At 39.4% G+C, this 13,536-nt stretch overlaps 1 protein-coding gene across 11 annotated transcripts in view; it reads right to left on the bottom strand.

Moving 5' to 3' along the window:
• FRYL (FRY like transcription coactivator) overlaps window positions 1-13,536 on the bottom strand; it is a 158,490-nt gene that overhangs the window by 118,386 nt on the left and 26,568 nt on the right. For 9 of the 11 annotated variants that reach the window (XM_021394866.1, XM_021394870.1, XM_021394868.1 and 6 more), the window contains exon 1: window positions 12,797-13,130. The exons of 1 other annotated variant lie outside the window; for it this stretch is intronic. In XM_021394866.1, the coding sequence (XP_021250541.1) occupies window positions 12,797-12,998 (202 nt within the window). In that variant the 5' untranslated portion in view covers window positions 12,999-13,130. Of the gene's footprint in view, window positions 1-6,237; window positions 6,384-12,796; window positions 13,131-13,536 lie in introns of those variants that run through there. One more of the 11 variants, XM_021394873.1, reaches the window with a different exon arrangement.

Genomic DNA, 13,536 nt, shown 5'->3' with positions numbered 1-13,536 from the left:
GGGCGGGCGGGGGGCGCTTCCCCTCGGGACCCCTCCGTGCCGGCCCGGTGCGCGGCGCCCCGCCCCGGCTCCCGCAGGAGACGAACCGCACCGCTATCGCGGCCCCTTTGCGGAGGGCGACGGCAAGAGCGCTGTCAGAACTTCTCTTCACCGCAGCCATCGGCCGATCAGCGGAATGCCCCTTGCCAGCCCATCTGCACCCCTACTTCGAACTATAGAGGAGCATAAAAAGCTGTTCGCAGGTTGCTGAGTTTTATTTAAAACTTCCAACCGATGTTGCAATTGCAGCATTATATACGATTATAACAAACGCCAAGCCCCGCGCCGCACAGTGCGAGACGAGCCCGGAGCCCAGGAGCCCGGGCCCAGCAGAACGGGGGGAGCGGGCACAGGGCGCTGCAGCACCAGGCGGTCCGCTGGACAATAACTCGATCCCCTCAACGCAGTCCAACCAAACGCACCATACAGAAGGCCAGCATACGCTCAACTAAACCTGCTCGGAAGCCATCAGAAAACCCCGCAGTCTCAGAACTGCCCCGATGCTGAACGACAAGTAACCCAGCCATGAGGAGGGAGTCACACACGCGTGCCCTCGAAGTATGCTCTCAGCAGTACAGGAGATGTAAGAATGGTGCGCATCCAATATTTAAACGTATTTTTCATCTGCCATATAAGTTGTTCTGTCCATGTGGCCAGCATCTCATTTTCTCGCATGCAGACTGGGCTGCATCAACCTTTCTTTTGCAGCTCGATTCAGGTAACATCACACCTACCTAGTGCCTCCCATTACCACATACTCATTTTTCATCACTTCTTTTATGAATATATTCAGAGCTATACTTGAAGCATAGCATTTTCCTCTTACTAAGTAAGAAAAAAAGAGGTTGTGTTTTGTTATTAGTGAGATATAAAGGTCAAATTTTGGAACTGGCTGATGAATTTCACCACTAATTTGAAAGACTGTATTAATTATGGTTAGTCTCTGACTGCCTTTAACACTGGGCTACAGAGAGTTCTTCAAAGGAGGCCTTGTTAAAGGCACACATTCCAAAATCATGAGCCAACTCTCCCAGCACCTCAAAAATAATGACTTTTTAAAATAGACTCTGGCTTCTTTGTAGTTGCACCACCACCACTCAGCTTTTATTCTGTAAATTAATAGCACCAGAAACTTAATAAAAACCAATCACCCAGAAGCTCCAGGAGCACAGAAATACTAATCCCAATGTTCCACCTCCTGGAGCCCTGTTAAGAAGAGCTGCCAGTGCTTCTGCATAGCGGTGTTCCAAGAGTGAATGGAAGTCAGAAAATATTTTAAAGAATGTGCATTTGTCTGTGATAACAGTGTGTTTGCCCAAGCAAGTTCTATGGTTTTCCCCCATGGCACCTGATTACTTCCGGTAGGTCTTCTCAAGGAAACTAACAATTACTATTAAACGCAGTTAGCTCAATATTAGCCCATTAAGAACATCTAAGATGCTAAGAGTACTTTAGTACTTGCATGTACAAAGAAGTAAAAGCTTTTCCAAAGACTTCAGTAGAGAGATTAAATACTGGGAATACTTAATATTAGGAACAAAAATATATTGAAAAGGAATATGTCTTAAGACTATACATATGTATGCTCTCCCATTATATATGTGCACCAAGTTGGACATCACGAATTCACAAGAATGGTACACAGTAAGTACTATCTTCTCCAACACACCTGCCCCCCATTCCAAAAAAGAGAAAACAAATACCACTACCAGTCCATTTAAAAAGGGAGGAAATACATCTATCAGTGTCAGCATTAGCACAAACATCACTGCGATAAGCACAATCACGTTATCACTTTTACGAGGCCTTCTAACATTTCTTCTTCTTTGCAACCCCAACTTCTATGTTCTTTATAATCACAGACACATAGATGACAACTACTGCAACCTTGGACTTTATGGTTTCTGTTTAGCCAGTGAATTGAGTTAATATACCTACCATATACTAGAATAAGATTTCAGGATAAACCACAAAATTTAAAATGTAATATTTATTTTACTTTTAACGAAATGAAGAATAGCAGAAGCAAGGAAAAACATGCATTAAAAGCTCCTGAAGCTTGCCAAGCACAGACAAGGCTAATTCACTAAACAGAGCCCAATAAAACTCATTGTGTAGAGTTACAAGATACCATCATTACGTGTTTTAAAACTGCAAGAAAATGTTATTTACGGCATCGGTTCCATTTAAGTTTCTTTTTTTTTTTTTTTTTTTTTTTTTTTTTAAAAGGAAAATCAAACAGACTTCTGGCCAGGAAATTACAATGTGTCTAAAATTGAGAGCAACAAGTATGTCTACTGTGGAAGTGTCTAAAAATATGTATCACTTTGCAGTACATATATGGGAAGTCTTTCATAAAATACTTGGCCCGCTACTTTATTACCTAGAAAGAAAGCACTTTTATTTAACTATAAGGCAAGAGCTTTGAACTGGAGCTGTTTTATGTAAGAAAAACATACTGAAAAGAAATCCTCTACAAAATAAGGATATTACTTGGCTGGACTTAGGAATTCCATACGAAGTAGCAATTCACATGATTCCAACAAATACATCATTTATATACTGGTTCTGAAGTTTGCTAGCCATACCGCACCAGTTGTAAATTTCATTATTAAAGAGAGCAGAGTACTATAAAGTCTGTGAATGCTTCTGATATTTTCTCAAGACTCAAAGCGAGGCATACCAGCGAATGAGCACACTGATGCCAGTAAGCTCTTTAAAGAAGAAGAATATGACTGCAGACACGCTAAGCAGAAGCGCTCTATCAGCAACACAAGCTGTTTGCACTCCACTAGAATAACTAATGCCGGCATCCGGCTCACACCTTGCTTTTGTTCAGATATGAAAACCTTTTAGGAAAGAGGATGGCTAGAAGCAAATTGACTGAATCACTTCAGCACCAAGTCTGCTGACCTCAGGCTGGAAACAACCCTACACATTACAAAGTCCCCACGCAGTAAGCTCATGAGTTCTATTATTAATACTATTAATACTACTCTTAATACTATTAAGTATTAGAGCACCCGTTTGCGGATGTTCATGCATAGCACACTCAAATGCTGAACTGACTTCCTGTGCTTCAAGAGGGCACACCTTTCTGATGCAATTTTCAGATCAAGAAAACAGTATGTGTATTTTACAACCAGTCATAAAACACAGAAGAACTGTCATGGGTGTTGCAAGTAGCTATAGGATCCAAGCAGCATGGAAGACCAGACACTTAAGCCACCGTTAGATAACAACAGTTTCAAACTTCTTTTATTCATAATCTTGAAATTTTAATAAAAACATTTCTGAAGGTATCCATATACTAGGACCAATTCATTTACTAAAAATGTGTATGCAAAGGAGGTGTATACAGCTTTTCTTTAATAGATTTATGCCATTTTCTTGGAGCTACCTGGTAATATTGCTAGCAACCATTTTGAACAAAGAACAAAAAATAAGCACCGTGTCTAACAGTTGTTATTTCTGCAGTTGCCAAAGCTCTGACTTGTGTCAAAGATCAAGATGCAAGACAAAAAATACATGTATTCTATTAGTATATAGGTAATATATACGTATATTATTATATTACATGGTTTATAGCATTGTTTCAGCCTCATCCCTACAGACTGAAAAGGTAGTGTGGTCCTTCTTTCCTAATAGGATTGGTTTTGTTTTGTTGTTTTCTTTTTTTTAAATAAGTGAAAATATCCCTGTATTGAAAGGGCATTATTTACAAAGTTTGCTTTTCAATGACAAAAAACATTTTCTGTCACTCATTTATGTTTCGCAGCTAACATTACAGATTTCAGCTTCTTTTTCAGTCTTCACTTGAAGTGTTATTCCCAAGTCCATTTCCAAATACCGCCATTTCTGTAGGAGCCTATCACATCATATTACCTTCCCCCCCCCCCCCCCCTTAAGCTGTTTTCTACTAGGATGGCAGAGATAACAGAATGTGATTTCTCTGCTTCCCCTTCCACAAAATAATTAGCATTAATCATTAATCATAAATATTTAATTTTAAAAAAATACAGCTAAAGTCATTCCTTTAAGTCGCATAAAAAAAAATGTGAAGTCATCGTTGCTTCCAAGTTTCTTTGAAGTTTTCAGTCCTACTACATTCAACTTCAGGATGATACAGACTGACAGAAAATGCATTAAGACAAAACTACAAGTAGTATTTCCTATTTAAAGTCAGTTACAACTACAAGTTTTCTGACCAGGTCAAGAAGGACACTGAAGATGCACAGATTTCTGACCAAACACAGCCGTTGAATAAGATCAAAGAGGATACTGTTAATATTTAACTTTTCCAGTAAGGAAAAGTCTGTGTTTATTACAGTAAAAAGTCTATGTTTATTACAGTAATCCTATCTTCCTCCAATCTTCCCTGTCTCCCAACTCTTAAAAAAAAAATGAACAATAGAACCCTGAAAAATCAAGACTACTTTTAAAGTAGTTTAACAAAGAGTTTACCAACTTTGTAAAGGCTTTTGCTAAACAGATTTCGCTCTGGCCCTTCTCGAAAAATCAAGCTTTCCAGATCACTGAACACAAGGAAACAAATCAGTAATAAAAAGTTGCAGCACTTCAAAAAAACCCAGCAGGCTGTTCTGAGATGTTATTTACCTAATCTCTCTCAAAGAGGAAATAAAACAGGTGAAGCAATACACAAAGCCATAGTCGTTACCTTATTTCATAAATCTAACGAATCTGAGTTTCTTGATTTTTATGGCCATCCTAATCGTTAAAAAAAAAATATCTACAGAACCCCAGAGGTTTTACTGCCTCTCAAATGCTCAATTTTGACTTCTCATGACCACAAATAAACCTTAAAGGTACAGTCTGACTGGTATGGTTCTGCATAACACAACCAGAAATAACTGCCCGAGGATGTGCTAGGTTCTGTAACGTGTCAGTCTTCTTACTGTGCTTCAGCAGGAGTAGATCAGTGCACTGCTTTTGGAGAACTAGCGTTCTAGTTTTCACCAACATTTTAAATGGAACCTGGGAACAGTTTCGAGGCTACGCTGAAAATCCCTGCTTAGTTGCTGGGCATTTAAATGGATAGAGCAGGGAAAGGCTTAACTCCGTTACCCTACAAGGCCTGAGGACAACTGTTAGGAATTGGTTATGTTTCTATTTTTGTTGCTCCTCCCAAGCTGCTAGATGTCTGTGCCACTTCTATAGCAAACATCTTATTTGCATTATGGAAATACAGAAAGTATTAAGGAAGAAAAAGAAAAAAAACAACAGAAAACACGTAAACAAACTTGGGACTTATCCAGAAGTTTTTGTGGTTTTTTTTGTTTGTTTGTTTGTTTTTAAGTGTATTAGTAATCAGAGTAAAGTCCCAAGTTTGTTAGGGCTCACAAGAGCAATAGTACTTGGGTTGAAAGTGTTCTCTAATGCAGGCTGCAGGATATAGCTGGCTGTTCCACCTCTGCCACAGAGCTGTGTCGGCAGGGCCTGAAGAGCTGCTCTGGGTGTCCCTGCTAAGCCTGCACACCTGCACGAGCCCACCAGCTCTGGGCACTGCCGCACAGGGCGCGCCGGCCCAAGAGGCTGCACAGCTGGCAGGGCCAAGGCAGTGCCCACGCACACGAGGTAAGGGCTTTGGGAGCTCTGCTTGGAAAACAGCAGACAGACAGCAAGGACAAAGCACAGGCAACCTATTTTCTCTTCATGTTTTAACTCCCTGAAAATACCATTCTTGGTGTTTTAATTACACAGGCAGGAGAATAAGGAGCACTGCTCGCCAATATTACATAAAAACATGAATAATGTCATTAACATGGCATTCTTCTTAGTTAAACCAAAATAGCACGTTTCCTCACTCCAGAGGCACACTGCTCAATCACAGTGCATAATTACAGAGCATTTTTTAAGGCAGGATTCAAACATGTAAGCATTTTTAACGCTAACTTACAGCTTTCCCCTCTCAGTGAGACAACAGATACTTCTGTTGCAACATGAAGCAGGAGTACAAACCAGAAACTCTTAGGACTGAAAAAAAGGTAATTAACAGATATAACATGATTTTCAAGTTAGAATCAACAGAATTTGTACGAGGTACCATTTCTATACCTTCCACTTTGCTGCTTCGTGGAAAAGCAAGGAAAGAAACAAAAATCTAAAAGGAGGAAAATGGGAAACGACAGCAAACCTAAAGGCGCAGCTGAATGTGACAGTTGGATACTAATCACCTACCAAACACTAAAAGTTTACAGCAAAGCCACTGTTGTCTGGAAGTTCTGCAAACAGTCCACGGCACAAAGTCCTCTAAAGGGCCCCAGCTGGAGCGGTACAATATAGCCTCTATAAGCAGATGCATCTGGCACCTGTGCCCGACGCTGGGTGAGGCCCCGCGGCAGCTCTGAAGCTTATCGCTTTATCAGCAGCCCTGCACACAGCTCCCTGTGTGCTCACCTGCGTCTGGTGTGACACAGCAAATGGGAAGGGACGCCAGCACCACCCCACTGCCATCTCTGCTAGTCACAGAAAGCACACAACTGAAATTAGGTGGTCAAAACATATCCAAGACAAGTGGAAAATATCCTTAAGACGTTTTTTATTAATGGAAGCAGCTGCTCTGTCAATCACATTATTTCTTGATAGAGATTTAGCATAATAATCATTTCACCCTGTAATTGACATCAACGTGTTAGCTTTCTAAAAACACGATCTACCTACAAATGTATATGGCATAATTACATCAATTACTGGGAAAATTAAAATATTCACTTCTACACTACTCATTCCACAGAATAGCAATTTATTCTTCGGTTGAGATTTCTGTAAAGTAAAAATGTTTTTAAATTATCTCTCACCAACAGAAAGCGACATGCTGAAGAATGCAGTGTTTTTTATACATGTTATGAGCTGCTCATTTTTCTGTTCTTCCTGCTCACCTGCTTTTCCTGCTTTTGAGTTAAAAAATACTTCAAAATTAAAAACATTCGTCTTCATCCAGTCATATTCTCAAAGAAATAACTGAGAAAAGGCTCACCCCAGTGTGTTACAGAAACCTGCTGCACACAGGAACTTCACATCTCTTTAAAGAGTACCACTGCTGAAAGGATTTGGCTTTCTGAAAGCTACCCCACACCCCTCCTCAAATCAGTAGCACATTTTCCCCTAAAAGAATGCTTCCGTTATGAACATACAGCAAAAACTTTAGACCAAGAGCAAGCCAGGTCAGAAACGTGGATCTGCAAGGTGTTTCTCCTTACAGGGAACTTCTGTAACTTGGCAAGGAGCAACAAGATGCATTCAGAGTAAACAGATGAAACAGTGAGCACTACTTCCCAAATCACAGGTATTCCTCACTAACACTTGAAAATTGAGGAAAAAATATATATATATTCCCAACTGGAAAAAGTACTCGTGACTTGCATCAAGGGCAACTGAACCCAGTGCTTCCACAGGCACAAAGAACATCATTTACTGAAAAAGGAAAAGCCTTTGAAATCAGCCCTTTATTCAGATGAAATACTTGAAATTATTTTCTCTCGGTTTGGACCCACATACTTTACATACTTTTCAAAAGAAATATATATAAACTTAGCACTTATGGAGTAAAAAGCATTCTGTTATTTAAAAGCTTAAAAACATATGGAATTATGGAAGTCTGCAAATCAAAACAGAACAGCTAGCAGAAGTAAAGCCAGCAGAAACGGCCCAGGGCCATCCAAAGTACCATGAGTTATGGAAGGAAGTCATGTGATTTTCTCGCTCTGCTCTGCCCTTGCGAGGCCCTATCTGGAGTACCATGTCCAAGTCTGATAGCCCCAGCACAAGAAAGACGTGGTGCTGTGGGAGCGGGGCCACAGGAGGGCCATGAGGCCTTTTCCTTTTCAATTTAAATATTTTCTGCAGAACAGAAAGAAAAAGAACAGGAGAAAAACAGCTCGAATACCAGGATTATTGACCTTTATTTCCTAAATCTGCTGTTGGTTCATGCTCATAGTATTTTGGTTTGCTGCTTATCAGTTGGTATTGGGAGGGAAGAATGGTTCCCTGTTGGTGTAGCAAGTTGAACCATCCCCCACCACGGACTGGTGCACACCAAGACCACCACAAATGAATATTCTGTACAGCTATGCAGATGGAAGAGTACAATCTCCTTTTTAGAGGAGTAAGCCATTACATTGGTTCAGCTGTCATATAAAACTATAGTAACATACCTAAGCCTCAGAAAACCTTTCAAGTGCCTCAAGACCAGAAAACAATGTATTATAAGATCTGCGCAAAGTATTACTGGTATTACCTTTGCATTGAAAATGATGCAGAGGTAATCTATGATGGCATATAAAAATAACTGTAAACACTGTTCATTGTATCTCAGAGGAAAACACATTACATCCTCATTAAATCCACATAAGTATCTTCAGGTATGAAGAAACAGCCTTTCAGGTATACTTTTGAGTCATTCTGACACTCATCTTGAAAGAAGCATTAAGTCAGAATTACTATGTTGCTCTTTGGGATGATGTAAAGAGTTTGGTAAGCAAAGAGAAACAAAAACACACTGGAGGAAATGAGGAGGATATCCATTATTTATCCATTGTGAATTCATCCATGCTCATTATTCAGATGAAACAGAGTCAACTACGCTAAAGTGTATTAGACATACAGCCAAGTATACAACAAAAGATTCAGGTCTTTTAAAAAAGACATGCTGTATAATTCTAAACTTTATTACAGTTCATTATCGACTCAGTCTTAAGCAAACACCGTACTTAAACATTCACCCAATGGTCAGAATTATGGAGTCGTTTGTATCTGCTTTTAAGTGCTAATATGAAAAAGGGATCGTCACCACACTTAGAATAAAGCTCTGGAGAGATGCTTATGTTTCTACTTATCTAAAATATTAAAAAAATAATTTTCCACAGATCAATCTATTAAAAACAGATGGTATCCAGAAGGTGACTGCCACCTGCAATGGCCAGCCACGCAGCGCTGCCCCCGCTGCTGACCAAAGAGGCCTCCAAATGAGTTGATTGACCTAAACAACTCCTCTCAAAACTATCACCTCCAATATACTAGGACGCTTCCCGACAGCTTTGTCAAATACACCAGCTCAGGAAAAGGCTGCACCAGGGAGGAGGTGAAGAGGCTGCACAGCTGGGAGTGAGATTGCCCTCTTCACTGGCAGCAAGCTGTTAGGTCAGCCTGATCAGCTTGTAAAGATACATCAAAAATAAATAAAAATCCCCTGCTCTGCTGCAAAGGGCTTCAAGAGAAGGCTCCAGAGGCCCTTAAGAAATGTTCCATATTACTTCCTATGGAAAATATATATAGAAGAATTTCCTGGGGCATTACTCAAGCAAAACAATGCTATCTACAATGATAAGAGAACAGGAGAGAGGTTTAGAGATTTTTATGTAAATAGCATTCTGGATCCGTAACAGTATTACAGAACAGTCTTAATGTAAACAAGAAGCAAAGAGAGAATGAAGGGACAAAGGAAAGAACAGCACTGGTGCTCAGATGCCTACTAACCAATCTAGCCTTCACCAACTGAAATCCAGAGCATGGGTCCCAAACCTGACTTTTACTCCAGATAGAAGCTTCCCAGACATCCTCTGCCATCTGCGACTGCTCAGGGCAACACCAGGGAGCTGACACAGGGATGCTGCTCAGGGGCAGCCCATGCCTACCCAGCCGCTGCTGTCAGTCCCCTGAAGCAGCTACCGCTCTACTGCTCATTTCTTTACCAGTTTATTTTTGCCTCTCTTGCAAAGGCATTTGAAGGGAAACAGGATTAATGCTTGCAGGAGGAGACATTTTCCATACACAGAAGTATTGTGGACACAAAGCAATGAAAACACTTGCTCACCAACAAATTTTAAAGCTTTGGGGGTGGTTATTGCAGATTTGACTTGAACAGCTTGTCATTACACTCGTTCCACAAAGTTAGCTGCCCTGCCTTACAACCCAGCCCCAAAGTGCACATCACATGCTACAGGTACAGCTGCCACGTGCCCACCTGCACAGAGCAGTCACAGCAGTCACCTTCCTTAACGCCACAACAGGGAAAATATGAAATCGCTGACAGATACATGTCTGCACACATATATGTCTGTATGTATTTCTGGTAATCATCTATGTGAAAATACCTTTTCTAGATAATCCAGATCATCTCTTTATGTTTGATTCTAATTGTAGCTTTTTGTGCAGACTCTAGTGACAAAGTTTTAAAATGGAGAACTCTTCAGTGCTACTGCAAATTTAGAATCGCCTGTACTTCTACCACTAAGATTTATGTGTTTTTGCACATACAATCACATGCAAATACTTAAGCAAGTAAGATTTTTTCCAGTGTTCCAGAAATCCAATGAATTTCAAAAGACAGCTATGAAAGATTACGAAAAAGTTCTTGAAAGTACTCTGAGAAATGCTATGTATTTCAAAAGATACGTATCACAGACAGATACATTTATAAGTACTTGCTTTCTGCTATAAAGCAGAAGTACAAACCAATTCAGTCCATATTTTGATGGCAATACTGATAAATATGCCTTAATTCTAGGAAGAAAGAATTCATCCCTTGAATTCCATACAAAATACTTAAATCAGATAAATGCTAGCAAGTCTTTTGTTGGTTGTTTTTGTTCGTTGTTGTTCTTCCGCTGTTGTTTTTATTTTTTAAACAATCTTCTACAAAACTGCTTAAGTAGTTATCAGACTCTGAATTTCACCTAGATTCTTATTCACACAAAAACTTTCCTAAAAAAAAAAAAAAGGAGCAGGGGAGGGGAAAAAAGACAAAAACACCACCACCAAAAGAAACTTTCAAATTCAAGCATACCTACTGAACAAACAAATTTAGCTTTAAAAACCTATCAAGCTCCCAAACAGTATCGTTGTACTAAATTCTGTGGTGCATTACCACCACATCTGCTGACATTAAGCAACTATTTACAATTTATTTCTTTCTAATCATTCTACTGTTTTATTACCTGTTCTGTCTTCATCTGCTGCCTGCTGCATACCCAACTGGTAAACACTGTAGTTCTTTTGCTCTATTCCAGAAGAGCAGTTCATTCCATTACCAAGATACAAAAATAGAAATAAGCAGATAATTTAAAGAGGATTCAGCTACTATCTGCTATGGTAAAAGCATGATCCAGAACAGACTAAGTCTGCATTTTGCACATGTTAACATCATGCTATTAGCAGTCAGAAACCACTGATTTGCAGAAATTCCTCCTTGGAATGACCTTCTGGGAAATATTTAATAAGCCAGAAAATTCATGTTCAACAGTAGGATTGGTGCATTGTCTATTACATTCATTCACTCAGCTATCAATAAAACATGGAACAAGGCTAGACAAAAGCACCTGTTTCGACTACAAGCTTCAGCTATAGCATTTTCTTTCAGGTTGGCACAAAGACAACTCTGATTGCTCTTAAATTTTAACTCTGAAGTTGTAACATTTGAAATGAAATATAACTCATACTTTTAAGTATCCAAGAATACCATACTACAGCATAAAAGCAAAATTGGCAAGATATGCCTGCGGAGATATTTAAGCTGTGCACTTCACAGTGATATCCAACTTTAAATTCTATACAGCCGTGAGGTTTAAAGCTAAACAAAAGCTCAAACTTGACTAAAAGATGATGAGCTCCTGATCAGAGTTGTAAAACATACAGGCTACAACCATTTTAATGGACCTTATTCTGCACAAAGTCTTCAGCAGTCCATATTTTTATGATTCATTCCAATTCGTTATACAAATTGTTCCCGACTGCAACTTAAAATTATCCCTGCTTTCTCCAGCTGCTAATGTTAAGCGTCTGACACATTTAAATACATATAACATTTATATTACAACCAGAAAAGCTAAGAAAAGTCTAAGGAAATTAATTCCATAGCTTAGAATAAGTTCTCCACTCAACAGGATGAGTGTCACCATCTCCCACATTTGCAGTTAGACACGTAAACACTTCAAGCCATACTAATTCATAAAAATAGTCACCACGTAACAAAGGGTAAAAACACTCATCAGAATCCAAGACCGTAAAGTCTCTAAAATCTACTTGGTTTTGGCCTTTGGCTAAAATAAAGTAAAGCCAGATTTTCTACTGCAACTCAGTTGAACTGTTTGAAAAAGAAGTATTAACTCATTCTTTGAGCTAAAATTCATTGTTTTTTTTTCCTACCTGTAAAGGTCTAAATACTACAATACTACACTACTACTACTTACAATACAATAACTACTACTTAATACAGGCAAAATGGCCCATGCTTCCAAATGAAAAATTCTATAAATGTAATATATTTATACCAAGTCTGCAGTCTTCAAAATACTAAAAAAAAAAAGCATAAACATTCCTGAAATGGAAAAAAAAACTCTTAAGAGAAACACCTCAGAAAACACGGGATTTCAGAAACAGGGAGAGAAAAGCTGGCACAGAAATTGAATCCTGCGCAGCAGATGTATATCTGCACAGCACACCTGTCTAGACAACTCCTAATGTCTGCTCACAGCTACATTACAATTTCACACCTTTAACAGTGAAATGCATTTCCCTCTGCCCCCAAAATCACAGGGGGCATAATCAACAAGAACATGAGAAATCCTGGAAAATTACTTCAAAACAGATCACTAACATGACAGCGTGACATTTTTAAAGGAGTTCTAAACCTAAGCAACAGCATCATCACAGTGACTCTGATAAAGAAGTCCTATTACAAAATTCATCAATTCAGCAAAGTAAGTTTAGTTACAAAGAAAGTTTAGTAATCAGTTTTTACCAGCTTGATGACATGGATACATATGGAAATGAGGATGTAAAACATGTATCTCCTCGTCTTCATCTATTGTTTGTCCTAAGGAGAGCAGACTGACACGTCTCATCTTCAGCAGCCTTGGGGAGCTTTCACGGACAGAACTTCCAACATCCAACACAACATCTCCAGAAGCGACTGTAGGAACGATTTTTTTCAGAAATTCCATTTTTACCTGCCTTCTGTACACTCAGAACTTACTAAGGCGCAGCACTTCAGCTGCACGTTACAGACTGCAGCTCCCACATTAACTTCCTTGAAGGCAGAGGTAGACTGCGCACACTACTTCTTTCTCCCAGTGATGTCATATGTTGGACCTGGGTGGTGCCAGCCCCAGCGCGTCAGCTGCCAGCTGCTCCCAGGCAGATTTTAAAGAAGTCTAACTGTAGGGACTGATAAGAAAACCAAACAACAACAAGCCAGTCTATCAACTGACATACATTAAACTCTTGACTAGGAAAAAAACACCATTTTAGCATCACAACACTTTTTAAGCACTAAAAAAAATGCACATGTATTTCAAAGTCATATTCCACAGAGTTCAATAGCTCTTAATTTCCATGAAGTGCACAGAGAGCATTCATCTGCATTTGAAAGATAACACTTATCATTCTCAAAGTCTCTTCACCAGCTTTATAAACACAGTGTCTAGCAGCACCACAATTTAAACCATTTGCATTCTCACATGGCGTTAAGTACTAATCACT

This window comes from Numida meleagris, chromosome 4 (genome assembly GCF_002078875.1).
Source record: "Numida meleagris isolate 19003 breed g44 Domestic line chromosome 4, NumMel1.0, whole genome shotgun sequence".
NCBI classification, from domain to species: Eukaryota; Metazoa; Chordata; class Aves; order Galliformes; family Numididae; genus Numida; species Numida meleagris.
Note: the sequence above shows the minus strand (reverse complement) of the source record. Positions and strands in the feature narration are given on the sequence as shown.